Here is a 24,976-nt window from a genome sequence, read left to right as displayed (position 1 = left end):
ACCGTAGAACAGTTTAACGAGGACCAATACCGCACACCCTCGGTCCCTACGCAGACTAATCCAAGTGGTCACCCACCAGCACACTGACCGCTGTCAGTGAAGCTTGACTTCGCTGATGACTTCTAAATGTCTTAACGATCAGTCCACTGCGGGACAAGTTTTGAAAAGAAGTGACAGTTAACTTTTTCTGTTTTGTATACTTTTGAGTTTTTAGGAAAAAATTGGTGGCAACATTACTTACTGTCGTGGATTGTTTGGAAATCGAAGGTGTTTGAGGATTAAAACTAAATTCCTTTTATTAAATATTTTAATTATAAATAATGGCAAAACTTGAACAGGCTCTTCAGTTAGATCCACCAAATGAACTACATTTTAAAGGTCTGTAATTTTTTGTGGCCTCAGTTAAAATATTCATTTTTATCAGTAGTTTCGAATGTTAAGATTCCAAACTCTAATTAGTTTTCCTCCTATTTCCTTGATTCTGTTCGTACATATTTTAATGGATACTGTATTTTCTCTTAAAGATAAATTTTAAATAAACACTTGTAATTTTTTTGTCATGAAGTTACATAACTTATCTTGTTTGTCCTTTGACATTGTGACAAAGTTGAAGAGTTAAATTTCTAACAATTAAATTTTTCCTTTAACAGGTACGCCCTTCATTGAAAATTGATCAGTTTAATAATTTTCACGTTAAAAATCAGTTTCAAACTTAGTGTTTTCTGGTTATTTACTTATCTATGTTACCGTGAGTTTTATAATTACACATAGGGAATAGGATTTTACTTCTTTTATTTAATTATGTATTATAGATTAGTAGACCTCCTTTGAAATTGTTACCGTTTTCAAGGAAATTTTTAATACTTTTTAAACAAATTTAAAGTATTTAAAAGATGTTTTTAGGAAGCTTGAATTTTGAGTGTTGAAAAATTACAGGGGTCTGTTAAGGTTTTTTTTTTAGAGTAAAAATATTAACAAGTTTTTTGTAAAAATTTAGACATAATTTGTGAAAATTAAAAATTATATTAAGAAATCAAGACAAAAATATGGTGAAGTAGGAAAATATTTTTAAAAATTGTCACTACAAATAAAATTCATTTATGACTGGTAAATTTCTATATATTTTTCTCCATATATTCAAAAACAATTTTGCTAGAGTGAAATTTTGGGCTTAAAATTGTAAACAAGTTTCAAAATCAATAAAAACCATTGTCCTTAGTTAAATTTCAACTTGGAATTAAATAGAAAACATGCACTTAACAGTACTAATTCCAGGGGTCTGTCTAGGTTTTTCCGAAAGGTACCTATTTTGTGAAAATTTTGACTTAAAATTATATTAAAAAGTCAACACAAAAACATGTTAAAAATATAGATTTATCGTTTCTTAAGGGATACAAAAATAAAATTTTAAGGCAAAGTATTTTGTGAAACTACCGTTTTTACTTAAGTTGAATTTGTGAAACTACCGTTTTATATTTATTTACGATTTTCAAAGATTAACCGAAAATTCAAACTACGTCCTAGCTGCGAACCCTTCCTCATTTTTACTTATTTTCAGGGTTGGCAAGGTTTAGGACAGAATGGATTAATCCACGGTTTAAACCGTCCTGCCCAAAACCCCTTTGTCCAAAACTGACTTAAACTGTCCAAAACCCTTTTACTCAAATTATGTCACAATTTTATCTGAACAATATTTAAGAGGTAAAATAAACATAGAACTAATAAATTATTGATAATTAAATGTACTAGAGAATATTTGTTTTTAAAAGTATAATGTTTTATTAATATTATTTGACTCTTCAATTTATACAAAGGAAGATTAATCGGTAATCAAGTTCAATTGGTCCTCTCATTCAATAGTACATAACTGAAGTTTGGCCTTGCCATACAGGTTAAAATATTAGGGACTAAGTGCTTGGTTCATCATAAACAGGTTTATTTATCTATAGTTCTATTCAGGAATACTTTTATTTCATTCATGTTTAATTCTTTTTGTATAGTGGTGATACATCACCAGTGTCAGTAACTGAAACTGATGTTATACCCTTCAAAACTGTTAATACATTTTTCTGTTATTTTGTTTATTATTAATTATTAAATGTATAATTATTAAATTTTGTTTATATTTATTATTAAACTAATATATTTATATTTAAAAACAATTTTTTTTTAAATAGATGTCTTTTTTTATCATCCTGTGATGCAGAAATTATAAAAAAAATTTTAAAAAAATATTGTGAAAATAAAAGGTTAATTTTTGAACAAATTTAGTATTTTTTTTAAGAAAAATTATTATTTTTTAATATTGCCATATTTATCCTTATGCAAAAATATTATTTATCAGAATCAAAAGCATATTTATATTTAAAGAATTAGTTATTCACTTTTGTTGTTCAATGAACTGTGGAGCTTCAAAAATTATAAACGTTTTCCTATTATATTATTTTCTTTTAATAAGTTATAGTAAATTGTATAAAAAATATCAAATATTTATTGATACATGTAATTATTATGTGTACAATGATTACACATATAGAATTTTTACCTTTTACCAAAGTTCAAGGTTTTGGACACTTTAAGACAATTTAGGACAGTTTTACCCAGTTTAAGACAGTAAAACCCACGTGTCCTGTCTAAACCCAGTTTAGGACGTCCAAAACCCCAACCCTTTTTATTATTGCACTCCAATTTTACTCACAGAAAATAAGATTTTCGTAATTCAGACGTCGCTGCTTCCTGTTTTCTGGTGTGAAAGCAAACAGAAAAAAAAATAGAGGTGAATTTGCATTGAAAATATTTATTTGCTCATTCAATTAATCTAGTAATTTTTATTAATACAAATAAGCCTTTTAACAATAAGCTTTACTAGTAATTAATACAAATAAGCCTTTTAGAAATCCCAAGTCCAGACTCTGCAAATATCTCGATTCTCATTCATATCATTTTAATATCAATAATTTACCTGATTTAAAAGTTTCGCATTTTCTTACTTATGCTATTCAAATATCATACGTTGCGATTCTTATTTACAAGATTTAAAAATCCAATATAGCATTTTGAATTTTTAAAATCGCGGTTTTATTATTAAACATCGATTTTCGTATTTACCTGATTTAAAAGTTGAACGTTGCAATTCTTATTAATCGTACATAATTTGATTTAAATATCGTACATTGCGATTCTTATTTACGAGATTTAAAAATCCAATATCGCGTTTTGTATTTATGTGCTTATAAAACCCTATGTAGTGATTCATATTCACATGACTTTAAAATCCAATGTTGTGATTCGTTTTTGTGGTTTTAATATCAAACATCGATTTTCATATTTATACGTGCTTTAAAAATTAGACATTGTAATTCGTATTTGCGTGATTTAAAAATTATGCATTGTGATTCGTATTTACATGATCTAAAAATCATGCATCATGATTTGTAATTTCGCATTTTTTAATGCGATATAGAGTTTCCTATTCACGTGATTTAAAAGCCTCTTATCAGGATTCATATATTCTCTCAATTTAAAATCATGCATGTGATTCACATTTATATATGAATACAATTTTAAAATTAATCATGAGGATTTATAATCGCATGGTTTACAAGTTTAAAAAATATAATAAGCAGGATTGTTATACATTAAAGAGGTGTTCATTACTTGAATTGCTTCATATTTCATATGTTGTAAAATATTAGGTTTAAAATTAGACATTAGTTGTATTTTAAATTATGCTTATTTTTATAGGACCCTTTAATGAAGTTACAACTTCTCATCTGAAATTAACAAATCCGACAGAGAGACAGATAGCTTTTAAAGTTAAAACTACTGCTCCTAAGACTTATTGTGTCAGACCAAATGGTGGAATCATTCAACCCAAGCAATCTATTACGGTTGCTGGTGAGTATTTAATTTATTAATATTATTTTTAGCTGTGTGGATTACATAAAAAATTTATTCAATATTTTACACCTGTTATATATTCAGTATAATAGTGATGTCAGTTTATATGACTAGTTGTAATTTATGTCAAGTTTGATTATATGGAAATTTACTAGATACAAACTAAAAACCCCATGGCCGATTTATGGTGACATTGTTGCAGAATGTTAGTATTTTTGCAGAAAGATTATTTATTTGACAGGGGGAAATTTTTAGTTTTCCATTCTGCCTAACTTCTCGGGAAAAAAAAAGTTTTTTCTACAGAATTTTTTTTCCAAAGATGTCTTTTTTGCGCATCAGAGAGGAAAGAAATAATCGTAATTTTTGTATTCTCATTTGAGATTTTTTTTTTTTTAAATCTTTAATGACTGATTTCAGGTAGAATTTCAAAATAATAATCTAAAATGAAAAATTCAGAAATCACGAAAGTTTAAAATATAGTTCGCTCTGGAAAATTATGTTCTTTCTTTCTTTCTTTTTTTTTTTTTAAAGAACTTCTTATTTTACATAAACTTATTTGAGTATCTCTTTTTTAAAGAGTCCTATTGGCGTGATTCGTGATGTTTATTTCGGGAGTTACTACACTGATTTTACGAATTTTAATTTACTGACGTTTAATTCATTTACGAATTTTAATTAGTGTAATGATTTACGAAATAGGAAATAATTAGTGTATTTTCCCACCTACAATATGGGAGAATATCACAAATAATATTAGAATTAAAAAAATATTTATTTTACTGTTAAAAATGTTGTTACTTTAAATTAGTAATTGTTATAATTAAAAGTATCTTAAAACCGTATATTGGCTTAGAGAAGCAGAAAGCTTGAAAAATTTCTGCCACAGGGCTAAAAAGTACCTTTTAGTTGTCTTTTTAAAAATTAAATGGGTGGAATTATTCAACCCAAGCAATCTATTATGGTTGCGGGTGAATTTTTAATTTATTAGTACTATTATTAGCTGGATTAGATCAAAAATTAAAAAAATTTAATCAATATTTTACATCTGTTATATATTTAGTATAATTGAATGTTATCAATTTATATGACTAGCTATAATGTGGTAGAATTGTGGTGACACGAAGACATTGTCGCAGAACGTTACACAATTCTTGCAGATTTTTTATTTGGAAAGCAAAAAAGTTTTTTTTTTTTTTTTTTTTTTGCTTACANAAAAAATTTTTTTTTTTTTTTTTTTATCTGTAGAATATTTGGTAAGATTTTTTTTCTGCAGAACTATTTTTTTCTTCCTTTTCTGCGGAATTATTTTCAAAAAATGCCTTTTTCACATATCAGCAATGGAAAAAACACTCACAATTTTTTTTTAATTTTTTACTATGAGAATAAAAAAAGTTCTGTAATGACTGATTGATATAATAAAAAGTAATTTCCAAGTAGTTAAAATTTAAAAAAAAGTTAACAGCACAAATATTTTTTAAAACAGGAAAATATTGCTAATATTATCACAGGGTTCCTACACGGTCAGGAAAACCTGCGAAAGTCAGGATATTCTAAAATTAAGCTAAAAAGTCAGGATTTTTCTTACATATTCATAAAGTCAGGATTTATCTTACATATTCATAAAGTTAGGAAAATAATGAAAACTATAGTTCATTCAAAGACTGACAGGCAAAAATAAAGTTGCAAGGAAAAATTCTGTAATTCAAAATGTGTAATTTCCTCATAATAATATTCCTCTTTCCCTGGTAGAACCTGTCCTGTTAGCAATTTTCCTCCTGTTTATCCAATGAATGTTATGTCCAAAATTCCTTTTGACGACGGTTGAAAAAATACTCGAAAAAAGTCCATTGTTGTATAGTATGTCACATGGCATTTCAAGTTTAGTTCCAGAATTGATCATTCAACATCCATCCATTGCTTAACAAAGGATGGATACCTGTCTGGAATTCACCATGTTAATAACTGGGTAGCTGAAACAACAGCAGAAAAAGCAAAAAAGGAATTTTTACTGTTTTGTGATGATGCCAAAAAAAAAAGAGGAGCAAATGAGTTTCTTAGAGTTTAATCCACGACAACCGAGATGAGATAATTTTTTTTTCAAATTATTTGCATGAAGAAAAAAAAAATTAGAAAATTTGTGGGAGGTTATAAAAATTGTTCTTATCAGGGTTGGGTTTTTGCCATCAAAACCTGGTTTTTGACATGGCAGTGGTAAAAACCATGTTTTTACCGGTAAAAACCGTGAAAAACCTACTGTTTTCTTTAATTTATGGCATATAGCGGACAATATATTATTTTCACATGATTGCCTTTATAAATGAATGTTGTAAATGATTACTATTGATTTTGCAACTATATACAGGCATTCTTATAGAAGGATATACATTCATACGGAAATATTGTAATATACTTATTGAAAATAGTGATACTTACTTTTATCATTATAACTTGATTTGCAAAGGATTCAAAATTTTGCACTTCTTAATTGTTAGAAATAAACAAACAAGCAAAAAGCTTGGAACTAGTAATAAATTCAAGAACTAAAAAAAAGAATTAAAAATTTGGCATTTCTTAAATATTAGAAATAAGCTAAACAAAACTTTCAAGACTTCTAACTACTAACAAACTCTAAGTCAAGAATTATTGCTATTTTGTCCAGTTAAAAACTTTTATTCAGTTGAAAAAGCACATTAAACAAAACTTAATTACAAACAAAATTATGCGTTCAATAGTCGGGGTCACTGTGCCGAAGCATATGATAGCAAGTGACTAATTTTGCACATTTTTCATTGCCCAGTTGATTTCTGAGTTTAGTATAGATGAGTTCAAAATTCGAGAATAATGAGGATTCGAGATCATTGAGGACAATGATTACAAAAGGCTATTGCAATGTTGCAAGGAAACTCTTAAAAGGATTTCCCAGGCTTTTTCATGTCTCATTTCTGTGTAAAATAGTGAAAGCAAAATTGATAAGAAAAGTTTCTTTTATGAGGCTTTCTTTTTATGTGTACATGTGTTTCTCAAAGCATGTTTTATGAATGAAAGTAATCAATCTTGACATTCTTCAGTAATGTAATATGCCAAACTAAATGATGCTTGGAAATGTGCAAAATTTTGTTTAGTTTCCTAATATTTTACTTCAAATAGTATGTTTTGATATAATCATGTTGGGAAAATGCAAGAATCTGTTCTTAAATATCTTTTAACAACTTTTTTTCTAATTTTATTGCCCAAAAATAAATTAATTTTAAATTATAAGCAGTGAAACTCAAATGAAAATACAGTTTTACCAAAACTATGGGTTTTTGACTGTTTTTGACATGATGATAAAAACAGTCATGTGTCAAAAACTTGCCAACCCTCGTTCTTATCCTCTCTCATGGTAACGCAACAGTCGAAGGGGTGTTTTCAATCAATAAAAGCTTATTGCTTATTGAAAACCTCAATGACTTTATGATTTCACAAAGGCATGTGTATGATTATGTTTCATTTATAAATGGAATAAAAAACATAGACATTAATGAAAAAATGCTAGATGCTGTAAAAGGATATAGAACAAGATGGAGACATGCATTGGAAGCCGGGAAAAAAAACCCAAAGAGAATAAAAAAGCTGAAATATCTAGAAAACGAATAAAAGAAAAGATCGATGATTTGAAATTAAGAAAATCTAAATTGATGAAAACTGCTGCAACAGAACTGGATGTTCTTGATTCAGAAACTGTCAAATAACAAAATATGTTGAGAATTATTATATAACATAGGAGCCCCTGAGTTTCTCCGGAAGCTTACAGTATTACAGAAATAAGTTTGAAAATACTGAAAAAAAGATATTTTTGATTTTATTTTTCTCACAAGTTGCATAGTTTTTCTATCTGAATTTTTATTCGTATGTAATTAACTTTTCTTGACTTTTTTCCCCTTTATATTTCAATATTATCTTATAAAGGAAAAGTCAGTTTAAAGTGAATTGGTGATTTTTAAAACTTAATGACTTAATGTACCAAATGTTTTAAGAGTAAATATTATTTGAGGATACTGATACCAGGGTTGGGTTTTTGACGTCAAAAAGTGGTTTTTGACATGACAAGGGTATAATACTGGTTTAAACCGTCAAAAACCCGTCAAAAATGTCAAAAACTGAAGTTTGCCAAGAAAATATATAAACTTCAAAACTACCAACAGTTGCCATGCATTATATTGAAATTTAATTATACTATAGGTAATCAGCAGGTTTTAAAATATTTTTTAATTAAAATTAAGGTAAAATAACAGATTTAAAATCTCAGAAATTTATATTCAAATGCATGTGCAGAAAAATTTTGCACAAAAATTGTTTAAATATTTATATTTAAAAAAAAAATTTTTTTTTTTTTTGATACTTAAGAAAATTAAAAGTTTATTACTATGCATTTTTGACATATAAGGAACATATAACTAATATTTATAAGGAACTTACAAGTTATGTTGTATAAATACAAACTTGATACAAGTGTATAAAAAAAAATTTTAATGTTATACCGAATATCTTTATTATCCAGTATGTTAATTTGAATTTAAAAGTAGTTATATTTGTGAATAATGATAAATATAATTCATATTGTTTATTATATTTATTTATAATTATTACACTTATCATTTTAAAACAATTTTTACCTCTTAATTTTTTTCCCCCACTTGTATTAAGAATACAAATAATGCATATCTTGAAAGCAAGAAGTAATTATTCAACAGCTGAATATTTAGATATTCAACAAAACTATGTATATAGTATTCAGCAAAATGAAATTCACAAGTATTTGGATAAACTAAATTTTCAGCATAGTAAATGAATAGGCTGAATATACTGTAAATCGACACTAACTACTCTGTGTATTTAACAGAAAGCACTTAAATTTGTATTGTCTTATGTTAAAAAGATTATTAAGAAGATTTAAAAGAATATTAAAAAGATTTTTCTTTAAAAGATGTCTAATGTACAAAACTGCTAATGTTTATCTTTAAAAATGTCTAATTTTTAGTATAATCTATACTATACACTAAATTTGGTTATAAATAAATTTCTTAATAATATCACTGCAGATTTTCAATAACACATGAAAATGAATACATAATATTACAAAAGATGTGAGCTTTCAAAAGTACAAGATTTTGGTTACTATTCAAAATATAAGTGTTTCTTCAAAATTTTAAATTTATTTTTTCTAGAACATATTTAGAAACACTATCCTTTATAAAAAATATATAAATTTTATGTATTAATTAAATTTCACATATGAATATAGGTTTTTGACATTTTCGACATTTTTGACAGTGAGGTTTTTGACGTGACGGTTTAAACCAGGGTTTAAACTGTCAAAAACTGTCACATGTCAAAAACCTGCCAACCCTGACTGATACATATCTCGCAGTTTTGATTAACCCTTTATATCCTGACGACACTCATGCATTTGGTTCCACTTAACATTAAATAAAATATTTCCATAATCCAACAGATTTTCTTGATCTTTTTATTTAAATAGTTTTCGTATCTAACTACAAAAACACACTAAAAGTTTAATCTAATCATGATATTTAAAATATGTTTCACAAGTTTTCTGAAAATATAATTTGGGATATAAAGTGCTATTACGCACTTCCACTTTAATATATAAGTGTTTATCCTATTCAATATATGATACTTATGACTAAGTAGCATATTATTACTAAATGAAACTGCAATGTTAAAAGTTTTGTTGGAGCTGGGAACAGCAGGTCAGGAATTTTATTGTAAAAAAGGTCAGGAAAAACCTGCAAAAGTTAGGATATTGTTTTCTCAAAATAGTGTAGGAACCCTGTATCAGAATATGAATTCTTTTATATGTATATTAAAAAAAGAACTTGCATTTATAATTAAAAAATATATATACTGTTTTATTTTATACATAAAAGCTTTTTTTTAAAATTTATTTTTGTAAACAGGAAGCGCTTCTATTACTTGAAATTTGTAATATATATATATATATTTGCTACTATTAAAAATGTTTTTCAGAAAGATACTATATAATATCATTATTGCAGAAGGCTAAAAAAAATGTGCCACGAGGACTGTAATTTTTGATTATTTGGAAATTTATCAGATACCTGAAGAAAAAAAAACCTCTTAGGTGTCCTTTTTAAATTTTATTGGAAGACAATGCCCACACTTTTTGGAAGACAATGCCCACCTGGATGAGCCGCGATGGTTCAGGGGATAGAGCGTTTTCCTTCCAATGAGGTGAACCGGGTTCGAATCCCAGTCGATATGAATTCTGCTTCCGGACCACAGTGCTGACATGAAAATATCCTCAGTGGTAGACGGATCATGGGTTAGAGTCCTCTTGCCGTCTGGCTAACCGTGGGAGATTCTCGTGGTCTTCCTCTCCATGTAACGCAAATGCGGGTTAGCTTCATCAAAAAGTCCTCCACAAAGGCAAATTTCTCCCAATACTTGATCCAGGAGCTCCCTTGTCTTCTGGATTGGGTTCCAAATTACAAGGCTACAGAGTTGAACATTAGTAGTCGTAAATCCATAAGATTGGGTTGGTTGTTCAACGACGGTAATAAAATAAAAGAGTAATAATAAAATGCCCACCTGGATAATGACCTAGGTCATACAGACACCTGAAGGGTAGCTTTGTTGGCCACTCTTTCAGGGGCACCATATTAGGTGGGCCAGCGTTGCTCCCGCAGTAAAGACAGATAGTACAGAGAAGGAAAGAACATCCATGCCTTGCCTAGGATTCGAACCCAGAACCTTTCTGATGCAAGGGCAGTTCCCTAACCCCTACACAGGCCGATCGGCTACTTTTTTTTAATTAAGTGGGAGGAATTCAGCCTATGCAATCTATTACGTTTGCTGGTGAATATTTAATTTATTAGTATTATTGTTAGTTGGATTACATAAAAAATTACAAGTTTTTATTCCAAATTGTTTTAGAATTTTCACTATCTTATCTGATTTTATACGTGCGCTTTACTTAACCTCTTAACCCTTTCGAGCCGACTGTCACATATATGTGACAGCAAGAAACGCGCTCACTTCCCGGCCGACACACCCGCGTGTCAGAGAGTTTTCTCGTCCCCCCCCCCGACCGTCACTTATTTGTGCCAGCGTTTCGGAACGTTTTAAAAAATGAAATTTCTTCCAAAAGATGGCATTGTATGTCCATATGGTTTCAGATATATGTAGATTTGACCTTCTACTCAAGATGAAAGTATAGTCACGTGGTTTTTAGGGGAAGGAGAGGAGGGGGGGGGAATGCTTTATGAGGGCTCTTTAAATTAGCACGTGATATTTATTTACAGTAAGTAAGGGAGTTTTTTTTATCTCTCGCTACTTTCGATTTTCGGATTAGTTTTTAGTGGATAATTAGATCTTGTAGGCTTGAATTTTTTTTCTTTTTACCGTTAGAATGTCGAAGCGTCGAAAATTTTTAACTGAGCTGGAAATAGAGGAAATTATGCAAAATATTTAAACTAATTAATATTTATATTACATTTAAACAAGAAATAACTTAAGTAAATAAAGTATCCATAGAAATATATATAAAGCATATGTCACTTAAATACTCTACAGAACAATATTAAACAACGCGCTGATATTTCGGCAATTTCATGGAATTAGGCTTAACATCAAAAAACCCTCCGGCCCTGGGGAGACACACGCTAGAGAGACTGCCGGCCTCAGCGGTAAGCGCGCTTTCGCGCTTTGCGTCGCGAAAGGGTTAATCTGTTTTTAAAACCGTGTGCTTGGCGCAGTATGTCCTTTTTTGGACCTTGTGCCACTAAACCCCACATTCAATCAATCAATCAACAAGCTTTTATTCAATATTTTTCACCTGTTATATAATCAGTATAATTGAATGTTATTAATTTACACCACTAGCTGTAATTTTTGTCCATTTTGATTGTATGGTAATCTACCAGATACCTAAAGAATACCTTTTAGGTATTGTTTTAAAAATCAAATCTCTCAAAATTTTGGTAGTTTAGTACAATTTAATGAAATTTAAAAAAAATATTATTTTTTATATTTTAGTTATGTTGCAACCATTTTCTGAAAATGATGATCGCAGTAAAGATAAGTTTATGGTACAAAGCATGTACGTGCCTGAAGGAGATGTGAACCACGATACTATGGTAAATGTGTTAATTTATTCTTTGTATTCTAAGTTAGTCTTATTATGCCATTTCATTTCAATTAAAATGTTGATATAATTTTTTTTTTGTTAAGAAAACACATGACTAAAAAAGTATATCTTAGAAATTGCATCAAAGTCACTTTTTATATAATTTGAAAATAACTAAATTGATACAATCTGACCACCAATTTCACAAACTTCCATTTTGCGAATTTCTCTATTTTGCAACTTTTTCTGGGGAACCAAGAACATTTTGGAAATTTCTCCGTAAAATAACTTCCAAATAGCAAAGTGAATTTTCTATTTAACGAACTTTTCTTTGAGGTCTACTTTCCCTAGTTCCCAAAATATTTCTGAACATTTAAAACTTATTAACACATTTTATAGGGGAAAGTGATTTTCAAAGCCACTTAACTTTTAGAGAAGGCAGTAAAATCTCTTTCTCTCTTTGTTTGCATTTCAAACGAAAAACTCAAACAAAAACGCATGTGCTAATGTATGTTTAAAATTACTTTTATAATAAATGCAGCTATAATTTTAAACATAAATTTAGCCTTTTTTTTAGTTGAAAATGCGTGTATTATGATTCTGTAACACTGGATAATGTTTTACTCTATTCATGCTTTCCATGCAGATTTCTTTAATGGTTAAAACGTATAAAATAAATAGTAGATACTAGTTTACAAGATAAAGGTGTATCAATTGCTATTTTAATTATGTCTTGGGTTTATGACTTAAAAACCTGTTTTGTGTATTTCAAAAGGTAATTTTCTATTGAATGAATTTTTCATATTACGTGCTAATTATCAGGATTCAGCGACTTCATTAAATAAAGGTCCAACTTTATTTTCTTTAAATGAAATTTAGAAAAAAAATTTAAACATGTATTAGAATGTATTTAAAAAAGCTTTACTACTGGAAGCAAAATTCTAACTATAATCTTAAGAAATTTATATATTCATTCTAACTGACATTTATTTCTTTTTATTAAAAATTTTTTTTTTCTGTGAAACTTTTCAGTATGAGCCAATTGCAAATGTTCTCATAATGAAAATAATATTTAGTGCTAGTATTGTTAAATGCATGTTTTTATTAAATTCAAGTTGAAATTTAGCTGTGGACAACGATTTTTATGGATTTTTAAGTTTGGATACAATTTTAAACCCAAAATTTTATAATAGCAAAATTGTTTTTGAATATAGGTGGGAAAATTTGTAGAAATTTACCAGTCATAAAGGATTTTTATTTGTTGTGACCATATGACTTACCCATATTTTTGTGTTGATTTTTTAATATAATTTTAAATTTTCACAAAATAGGTAAGCTCTTAAAAAACCTAGATGGACCTTTGCATAAATATATATAATTTATTGTAGAAAATGTATATGCATTTGAATTTATATTGAAAACTTTTAATATTTCAGTGGCATGATACTCCACCAGAAGGCTTAATGAACTCTAAACTCAAGTGCATATTTGATAGCCTTACTGATGCTGCTACTGCTGCTGCTCCACTGGTAATATTTATTTCATAATATCATAGCTGCCAAATCTACTGGATTTTACCAGGTTTACTGGCTAAATTAAAATTCTTGTTTTCGTACATTTTAGAAAATTCCTTAAAATTAAGTAAGTTTACTACAAAAATTCTTATTGAAATAGATTTTTTTGTACAGATTATTATTTGAATATTAAAATAATTACTAATACATAATGAAGCGAAACTCATTCACCATAGAAATCAGTTCAAAACTTTTTTTGTTCTAAAATGTTCAGTTTATTTTTATTCAGAACTATCTTTTAAAATTTAAAAAAAATCTCAGCTATCTTTTATGAATTAAATAAATGTTATGCATTCATTTAAATAAACTTTAAATGAATACATAACATTTAAAGTTTATTTAATGTCAATCATAATTGGAAAATATTGCAGTTTTTCTATTTTGACTATAAAAATCCCTAAAATTCTTTATGTGTAAAGTATTTAGTACATTATACGACAATTATTGTGGATTTTATATTATTTCGTAAAACATACTGGATTTTTTTCTATCCATGTTGGCAACTATGTAATATATATTTTAAAAAATTTATTTTTAGCATTTTGGGATATAAAATTTAATATTTATTATTTTATGTAGATTGTTGCTGCTGATGTTGTTGATAAAACTAAGCCTGAAGTGAAAAGTGTAGTTGTTCCTGAAATAAAAGTTTGTATAATCTTAAAAACTTAGACAGTTTTTTTTTTAAATATTTTTTTTTATGCAATAGATATTTATTACAAACTTAAAATTAATATTTGTCTTACTATCTTTTTATTCAATCTATTATATTTTATTTTAAATGCTTAGTATATCTTGTAAAATAATTATTTTTTTTTCAGTTGTACTTTTGATTCTGTTTTTACGAATTATCATTCGTACGAAAATTCGTCGTTCTGGTCTGTGTTTCAAAACTGTGTATATGCTTAGATTGGCATAATATGTCACGAGAGTGATAAAGGGTGAAGGGGTTAAAAATATTTAAACGAAGTGTGACCTTTATAAACACACTTCGTCTTTCTAATTTCTAGTTTTTACAATATTGTTTAGTTAGGAGAATTTTTTGACTTATGGCCAAATTTCTGATTTTTCTTAACTTTGGAAGAAGCTAATGAAAGAGAAAGTTTTGCTGAATGTATTTTTCCTTAATAATTATTTTACATTGTTTTTTCAATTTATTCTGTTCCATCATGATTTATCTTTAAAGCTTAATAGTTTTTCAGACTATAAATGTACATGTAATAAGAAAAAAATTTCAAATAAGTATTTAAATAATTAAAATGTTTTCTTTTAGTGCAAATTAGTTTCACACAATTTTTATTTATTTTCAGTTTTTTCTTTTCTTACTTTAACACCTGTTTGTTATTCACAGTATAAATTATTCTTAATTATCAGTTTCTTTTAGTTCCAAAAAGCAAGTTTTTATTTGAATTTATACTTATCGGATGAAACATTTTGCACACAACTAATAAGGTTGTCTTCCCTGCTATTAGTTGGTTCAGGCAACTTTTTTAAACATTGCTTTACATTTATTTTATAGTAAAGAGAAATTGTGATGCCATTATAGACACTACATATTTCCAATTATATCTTTTAAAATTTCTTTTAATTTCATAAATTTAATTATTTAAAAATCATTCTTAATCTAATATTAATTTAATTAAACCAATTGCATAATTTTTATTACATTTTATAAAAATCAATATAAATATTTTATTCTCTTCTTAATAATGAATCATATGTAATGGCTAACTTTTTAATTCAATACAAATGTAAAACTAATTAATTCACTGTCACGACTAAATCGAACATCAAAATCTATTTATGACTCCTTATTCTTTATTTCTCTTACCACAAAAATGTTTCAGTTTCCGGGTTATATTAATTTTTACGGTCTTTTTGGCGATTAGCTTTAGACAAATTATTTCTAATTTAATATTAATTATGCAGAGTTGGCTTTAATTTTGGCTATTTTCAATTTTGATAATTCGCCCACTGTGGAACTCTTCCCATGCTCCTAACTGCCTGTTGGGAAATTCAAATTTAATATTATTTACACAGAGTTGGCTTTTTTTTGGTTATTTTACTTTTCGATAAATCACCCCTATGGATCTCTTCCCATGCTTCTAGCTGTCTGTTGGGAACAATTCAATTACTTTCTAATTAAGCTGTTCATGGGGTATTTGTCACCCATGGCCTGTCCTTATTGTTATTAATATGCAAAATTTACTATTTCACTTCAATTGGATAAAATTATAATTGTAATTTTATATCTAGAGCTCTAAAAAGTATCACAATAAAACTAAACTCAGCGGTTCAACAGCCCATAGAGGGCTAAGGCCTACTGTGCCCATCTCAGTTTTCTTGACCTTTGGGCTCTGGGGTGCAGGAGCAGATGTTCCGGTTAGGTGGTCAGCCGAACGTGTAACCCCCAGTGTTTAGTTCCCAAGCATGCTTGGTACTCATTTATCAACCCACTGAAGAGATCACAATAATAAAAGTTTTATTATGATCCAGTTTTCATCCTCAACTTAATAATATCATACAACTCCAACTGCACCAAATTTCGTTATTATAAAATGTTTGTAAGATTTATCATGATTGAGGTTTTTTAAAAATTTGTTTCAAAATTTTTAAAAAACAATTAACAATTTAATAAATTTAAATGCTCTTATAAAAGATATTTTTTCTCTTGTTATTGTTTTAATTCTTCTGCAAATGGGCATAGCTGATTTTGAAACTGAACTTTTCTTATGCCTGTGACATATAAATAACTACTCATATTCAAAACTTGTACTTCATTTTAAAACAAATCTGTACCATGTTTCATATTTTTTTTAAAACTTCCTTTTTGTGTTAATGAAGAAATAAGTTTAAAAATGCTGATAGTTAATAAAAAGAAATTCTTTTTCTTATAATGTATTTTATTTTATTTCTTGTTGTCAAGTTTACAAAAAATCAGGATTTTTTGTAAAGATAATATAATTTTTTTTTTTTGATTTGAATAGAACAAATGTATTAAATTGTATTAATTTTTTTCAAAAATGTATCAATCATAGCTCTCATTAAATGTATTAATACTACTTTGTATTTATTTACAACAGTACTCTGCTAGAATGCAGAGTACTGTTGTAAATAAATAATGATTTTAATTTTAATGTTGTAAATAAATAATAATTATAATAATTTTATTTCAAATGGAACTTAATAAAATTATTAATTATTACAAACACTTCACTGAATAGAGAAAATTATTGTTAGTTTTATTCAAGCTCAACCAGGTAGGAATTTGTAAGTTAGTTAAATTTGTAACAAATAATAAATTAATGTAGATCAGAAAACATCACAAAAAAATCTATTCTAAGTTTGGAATATTTTTAAAAATACATTCTAAGTTTTGTATGGCTCAGAAAAATCCAAGTTTTTTTTTTTAAAAAAAATCAGTTGGCAGACCGTTTTTTTCCCCTCTTTTTCTTTTCCTTCTGTTTTGGTCATGGGAAAAAACAACGTTTTGAACTGGTAAAAATAAGTTTTTCAGAAAAATTCTTTTTGCATACTGACATATTTTACATCAGAATTATTTAATGAATAAAATACTTTCAACAGTCCAACACCTTAAATTACGGTCTGAAAATATTAGATTTTATAAACTGAAACATCTACTCTTAGGGAAAAAAATTTCGAAGTTAAGCTTGACAAAAACATTGAAAGTTAAATTGATTTCTGCATTTATTTATTTTTAGTCGAGCTACATTTGACATTTTAATTTACCATGGGCTGCATATTTTTTTTTAATAACTGATTCCTTTTAAAGTATTCACATATTTATTTGATTGGAAGAAATTCAACTATTAACTGCATAATTATATAGATTTATTATTTTTAAAATATATGTATATATACATAAATAAATAATTAAATTCTATATAAAATCATCGAGTTAATTAAATGTTATTGTAAATAAATTTATTAAAAACTTCTTTGTTAATTTTCATAATTTTTACCATGTGCTAATATATCTGTTTTGGGCAAATCCGAGGCTAAAATTTTGTGCAAAACAGGCAATTCATGTTTCTGTCTCTCTCATTTTTTTTTCTTAAATAAAAGTTAATTTTCTAAAATCATTAAAATTGTATAATTAAATATTGACCTTATTATAATTATAAACTTTTTTAAATTATGCGGTATAATATTATCTTGTGCACATCCATTTTCGAGCCCATCCCTGGTAACTGACAAATCAAACACGCAGTAAGAATGCACCATTTAACAAAATCTTTTTATTTACATTTTTACCCCAATTTGCGCTTCTGTTTTCATATTTGGTAATCTGGCAATCTCATTAAGAAAATATTTTAAATCATTCTTGAAAATTTTCCAGTTCATTTGAATTTGCAACTCGATTATGCATTTTGTTTTATGTTTTTTCTTTGCATTTTTTCCCCTGTTTTTTACGTGATAATCATTACTCAATGTGTTTTTCTATTTCATTCCTTTTTTTTTTTTGTGCTCCTCTTACTATAGTATTGATATATTTTGCTTTGTCTATATTGATACAATATTAGAAATTGCTCTTTTTTGCGGATATAATTGTGTGAGCTGATAAGGATATTATATGTTTGTTTTTTTCCTGATTTTTATTAAATTCTTTTTCTTTTTTTATTATTCTGTAACCACGTTTTCCACGTTTTCTATGCATTTTGAACTTTTATATATATATATATATATATTTATGTACTGGATTGTAACAATATTCAGATTAGAATACTTTACAGTGGATAAAAGCTTTTTTTTCTTCCTTCAAATATTCACAAAAAAATTATAAACATTTGGTATACCTTAAAATGTTTAGTTCATGCATAATAATTATCCATTTTTTAAATTTCAGACAACTAAAGAAGCTGAATCTGAGGCTAAGAGGATGCGTGAGGAATACAGAAAATTAAAAGTGGAGTTGCAGGACTTGCGACAAGAAAATTCTTCTTTAAAGGTACTTTTCATATGTTTTTAACTTACATCGATGATTCTTTTTTAATTAATAAATTGATATTATCTGATGTTACACATCTGTTTGTTTCGTCAGTATCATGTGTATAATAATTTTTGAAAGGATTGTTCTTGCATATGCTTTTTACATTTTAACCATTTAAACAAGGGAATGTATTTACTTCATGGTTGGCTAGTTTAAACCATATGTTTTTTTTTTTTTTTTTTTTTTTTTAAAAATAACAGGCTTGGTTTTTTTTAATGAGTCTACTTAAATATTTAATTTTTATTATTTATATCAATAGCTTTATTTTAAACAGAACCAAATCAAAAAATATTGAATTCTTTCCCAAAGTGTTTCACTTATATATTTAAATACTAATGGGAATCTGTATTTTTTAAAAATTAATACAAATACAGTCGGACTCCTATTTAACAAACTTCTATTTTGCGAATTTTTTCGAGGAACCAAGAACATTTTGGAAATTTCTTCGTAAAATAACTTTCAAATAGTGCAGTGAATTTTCAATTTAACTAACTTTTCTTTGAGATCCACTCTCCTTATTTCCCAAATTATTTAAGAACATTTTAAACTAGTTAACACATTTTATGGGGGAAAAGACCCGGAATTGATTTGCGAAGCCACTTAACTATTAGAGAAAGCAGTAAAATTCCTTTCCCTTTTTATTTGCATTTCAAACGAAAAACTCATTAACATTTTAACAGTAGCAATTAAATTTAAGAGCGCATGTAATAATGTATGTTTACAATTACTTTTATAATAAGTGCAGCTATAATTTTATGCATAAATTTAGCTTTTTTTAGATGAAAATGTGTTTAGCATGATGTGTAACGCTGGATAATGTTTTGCTCTATTCTTACTTTCCATGCAGATTTTTTTTAGGGTTAAAATTTATAAAATAAATAGTAGATACTAGTTCACAAGATGAAGATGTATCAATTGCTGTTTTAATTATGTCCAGTGTTTATGAAATTAATACATAGCTGGGCAATTCCATGAAAAAGGGGAAAAGCATTGGAAAATTCAAATAAGAATAACGTTATTATTTTGGATGTTTTTTGAATTAGAATGGTTTGAAGTTTGATAATTTGTAATAATTTCTTTTGAGAATTTAGTTTTTTAGTGTTGGTAACCCATTGAACATAGGCATTTGCTTGTTCTGATTTGGGTGAAGAACATGGTCAGATTTTGAAAATCAGTAAGTTAACATAATTTTCATTTCAAAATGTTCCAAAGAATATTGTTTTTTACCCTTAATAGAAATATTGTGCAGTGTTAAAAAAAGTTTTTGTTGTTAAATTCACTTAATTATATAAATTTCAACTAAACATTAATGCATGTAACGTAAGTTACCAAAAACTAGGAAAAGTTTTTATTTGTAAAAAAGTAAAATCTTTTCATTAAGTTATTAATTTGGGTGTTGGCATTCATATCTTTTAAAAATTGGAGAAATCTCTTGACAAGCACCAGGAGTTAAGGATATAGTTATAATTAGATATGCTGATGGTATCAAAAAGAAAGTACAAAACACGACATCTTCATTCAGTTCGAGAAATGCACCAAATGTTTATGGAAGAAAATCCAGAATACAAAATCGGAAAAACTAAATTCTTTGAGCTCCATCCAAAGCATGTCTTGCTTAGTAGCAAACTTCCAAGAAATGTTTATCTTTGTAAGTATCATGAAAAGTTCGGATTGACTAAGGAAGCCTTCTGCAACATTCGTAATGTTCCATCTTTTGAAATGTATTTTATGTTTAGAAAAAACAGATGAGTATCTAGAACAGATTAGTGGAGTGTCTAGTCTGTTCTCAAAAGCTCCACAGATTTAAAACATTAAGATAATTTACCATTTAAAAGTACAAGAAGGCATACCAGAAGTGTAGTAAAAGATTTTAAAAAAGAAAATGATGAATCCAAGATAAAAGCTGGGGGTTGATATATGGTTAGATACGAGGACATGTTATATCCTGGTGTGGTAATTTCTGTTGAAGAGCAAGAATTTAAAGTCAATGTAATGGATGCTGTGGGAATCTATTGTAAATGGCCAGTAAAAAAGAGATTAAATATTCTACCAGAAGGAAAACATGGTGAAAAGAATTGAGCCCCCTGTACTAGTTAATAACAGAAAACTTTATAAGTTTGTAGTTATGTGTGAATCAAAAGTTTCTGAATTTACTTCATGTACACTTTTTCTCCCTTGCATTATACTGTTTAAATATTTTAATTTGCATTTGTACGTTATTGAAATAAAAGTTTGATACCAAGTGAATTTCGTAACGTAAGTTACCAATATAGAAAATTATATTTAATTTAACTTTTGAAATAAATTTTAAATCTAGGCATAAGAAATATTTAAACATGTCAGAAAAATGATACATATAATCTTAATCATGTAACATTTGTATAAGAACAGAATTTTGCCTTCAAACATATTGCAAATTTTTGCTATTCCTTTCTCGGTAACGTAAGTTACCACACTAATTTTAGGTTTTTACACTGTTGAAATTGAAAAATATTAATTATTTTAATTAGATTCCTTTTGGTTTTGATTGTAATTTTTAGAAATCACTTTATTTTAATGTGTGTATTAGTATTATTCGTTTGCTTTTAAGTTCTCAGTGCAATAAAGTTTATGTGAATGTAACGTAAGTTACCGTGGAATAGCCCAGCTGTTTTGTGCCGTTTAAGTATTTCAAAAAGAGATTTTCTATTTAACGAACTTATTATCGGGATTTAGCGACTTCGTTAAATAGAGGTCCTACTGTATATAATTTAATAAATGCTTTCTTGCAAGAACATAATTAATGAGCAAAATGTTCTAAAAATTCTTAATATGAAGAAAATCATCACCAAATCCATTTTCTGAAATTAGTTGATGTATTTATTAAGCAAGTTAAAACAAAAAGTTTGAGAAGTTTTTTTTTATTACCTTATTAAAGTAACATGTTTGTTACAATCAAAGGCAGAAAAGTCTAAGTTTTATACTAATAAATTAAAAATTATATTAAAAAATCAACACACAAATATGGATTTATCTTTTCCTACGGTATACAAAAATAAAATTTTAAGAAAAAGTATTTTGAAAATTGAATTTGTGAAGGTACCGCTAAACGGTAGTAAATTTGGCCTGGGCAGACCCCTGATTGTTTTCAACTTTTATCCCGGTATGCATTATCTGTTGTGTACATTTTTTTTAATTGTATAAAACTTTTTAAATAGATCATGGTATATGACAATTAAGTCATTCCTTAAAATGTTAGTCATATTTTTGTTCTTATTTAGGCTACTAAAAGCAACTATTTTGTTCATTTTTTTTCTGTGGCAATTTTGACCCTACAGTCATCTATTCCTCTCCCCCTTTAGCTATATCTTTGTGAACAACAAATTGATGCTCTTTTACTGTTGACACATTAATCTTTTTATAACGAAATCTTTATTGTGTAAAAAATGAGTTTTGTTTTTACCTTCTTCATTAAATTGTTTTTTTCTCCTTCCTCCCAATCTAGGAAGAGGGATTACGTCAAAGAGTTGCCCAAGATACAAGGACAAGAGGAACAAGTGCAAAACCATATGATACGGATTCTCACCATTCTACTTCTTCAGGCAACAAACTAGGGCTTTCTAATTATTTATTCATAATTTCATTTTTTATCTTTTTGCTCGGAATTTATATAGGGAAATATGTTTTGTAAACTTTTATACATAAAAGGGCAGATTATTTTGCCTTGATGTGTGTCATATAAAAAGTTTGCAGTTTGTAAACCTTTTTCATTTACTGTGATTTAAAATTGTAACAATTTTTTTTTTTCATTTGTTTTATGCTTCCTATTATCTTTATGGACCAGTTTTAGTTTAGATCCTTAATTTTGCTTATAATTTTACCATATATTAGTCACTCCAAAAAAAAATTAATGAAGTAATGGGACATGTATTATGGTTTATAGTAAAACTTTACGTTAAAAGGAAACTACTGTTTCCTTTTACAGTACCTGGGAAACTACTTCATGCTTTCTTTAAACTGGAAAATTTCAATTGAAAATTAAGAAAGTATCAGAAAGAGAATGATTTTTTTTGTAATATTAATTTTTTAATCTAAGAAAGCCTATTTAAAAATATTTTTTGTTTGTTTTGGATGTTAATAAGGCTATTCCTCAGGCTGTTTTCTCGCATCAAATTTGGTAACATTTTGGTAATTCAAACAAGAATATTGTTATTTCAAACAGAGTAATAAATTTTCATAGCTGCCAACTCTACTGGTTTCTCCTGGCCTACTGATTTAATAAAAATTCTCTTGGTTTTTGTACATTTTAGAAAATTCCCTACAATACTAGTAAGTTTTCTTAAAAAAAAATCCTATTGAAATAGAATTTCTGTGCAGAGTATTGCTTGCTTGATTATTTAAATAAATCTCACTAATACACAATGAAGCGTGCCTCATTTATTAAATTCTGTAAACTATCTCTATCTTTGATGAATTAAATGCCTATTTGCTATTCAAAATTATGAATAAACATAATGCATAACATTTTAAGATCATTTAATGTGAAATCATAAATGGAAAATATTGCAGTACTGACTATAAAATCCCAGAAATTTCTTATGTGTAAAATATTTAGTATATTTTGCAACAATTATCATGAAATTTATATTTTGTAACAATTATCATGAAATTTATATTTTGTAAAATCAACTGGATTTTTCCTATCAGTTTTGGCAGCTATGAATTTTTACCCATAAATTGCTTTTGGTCAAATAAATTTTATGGAAAACTTTGTGCACTTGTAACTGGAGGAAGTTATGATTCATTTAAATTTCTTTTTCTGTTTAACTTAGTGAAGCATTTTATTTAGCATATATAATGTTATGCTTCTATATTAAACTATGCATATTATTGTTTTATTATTTAGTTTTGAAACCTTGTAATTTTGTTTATACTTAAATACTGTGCAAAATTTTTATTTTGATTACTTTTATATGGATTGAATATCTCTTTTTCCTTGTTTGCTTAGATGAATAGAACTAGTATTTGTGTCAATTATCAAATTTTGATTGAAAAGAATTTCGAAGTTGACATAACAAATTTTATTAATAATAATTAAAATTTCATCTCGTATTTTGCATATGAAATTTATTGTACTTTTTGCTTATAGCGATTAACTATGAAATATTTTTTAATTAGTACTTTTACTACATTAATTGAATATTACTGTTCTAAAATACTTTTATTTTCCTGGCAATAAATTTCCAAGTCAAAGCTTATATTTTGTTAAATGATCTAAAAGGTGCCTTTAGAAAAGACTATCATCTGGCTTGAAACACTATTATATCCTGTAATTAATTGGTTCTAATTATTGTGATTTAAGATAACATTGTTCTTAAATATTCTAAGATAAAAAAGTTAACATTTGTCTTTAATTACAATATATGTTGAAAAAAAAGTTTTGTTCCTTATTATCTTACATGTTACACTCTGTTATATTATGAGGTAATGTGTTGATAAATTTTTATTCATAATGTATTTTATATAGTTTATTAATATTTTCTGATTTAAGACATTTTTTAGGCTTACTACAATCAGCTTATTTTCTTTTAGGCTAAATAATAAATCTGCAAAAAATTACTGAATCTGAATCCACTTTTTGCAATAAACTTTTATTTAAAATGAAACTTTTTCTTCATGGGGCTTATTGCAAACTGCTTGAAACAAATTAGGCTAAGTAATCATAATACTTCTTTAATTAAGATCTGTGGGTACATTGCAATTGCCTAAAGAGAATCAAGCGAATTCGAACATACTGGAGACTTTTCTAAATAGCCTTTCATATTGAAAAATGAAATCAGCTGTTAGCAAATAGCCAGAGTAATCAATAGCCTTATGAGGGATACATATACTTAGAATAAGCTTTTGAAATCTCTATGGTTTTGTTGTGCTCTACATTTTCTATTTTTAAATTTAAAGTTTTTTTAAATTTTTTTAAAATATAAACTGCCTTAAGATTTGTAAACTTATGTTTTATTAAACTTTGTCAAATTCTGGAGAATCAATAAAACAAATATAGTTAAAATGTATTTAATCCAATGTGAATTTTTAGCACTATTTGTATATTTTTTTGCAAACAGGGTATATTATTTCCTTTTAAAAAAAAATGCGAGAAAAGTATTAGTGACTTAAAAATGAGCTTCAAAATAATTATTTGAATTATTGGGCTATAATTAGTTCGGTATTTGCAGGTTTTATAATAAATTAAGTATTTGTAGTAGTGTATGTATACTTTCTTTTTTGTCTGCTCGTAAAAGGTAAGTTAAACTCTCAATAGCTATTTTTATGTCTTAACAATGTTTTAATATCATTACATTACTGTTA

General features: G+C 27.1%; 1 protein-coding gene across 1 annotated transcript; it reads left to right on the top strand.

The window, feature by feature from the left end:
• The first annotated feature begins 216 nt into the window (after positions 1-216).
• LOC107442199 (vesicle-associated membrane protein-associated protein B/C) lies at positions 217-24,681 on the top strand. Its single transcript, XM_016055697.4, has 7 exons — positions 217-378; positions 3,745-3,897; positions 11,959-12,059; positions 13,486-13,578; positions 14,203-14,271; positions 18,491-18,592; positions 22,119-24,681. Exons 1-7 carry the CDS (start codon positions 321-323, stop codon positions 22,302-22,304), a joined length of 762 nt encoding a protein of 253 aa, XP_015911183.1. The 5' UTR covers positions 217-320; the 3' UTR covers positions 22,305-24,681.
• The last annotated feature ends 295 nt before the right edge of the window (positions 24,682-24,976 follow it).

The sequence above is a fragment of the Parasteatoda tepidariorum genome, chromosome 1 (assembly GCF_043381705.1).
Source record: "Parasteatoda tepidariorum isolate YZ-2023 chromosome 1, CAS_Ptep_4.0, whole genome shotgun sequence".
NCBI classification, from domain to species: domain Eukaryota; kingdom Metazoa; phylum Arthropoda; class Arachnida; order Araneae; family Theridiidae; genus Parasteatoda; species Parasteatoda tepidariorum.
Note: the sequence above shows the minus strand (reverse complement) of the source record. Positions and strands in the feature narration are given on the sequence as shown.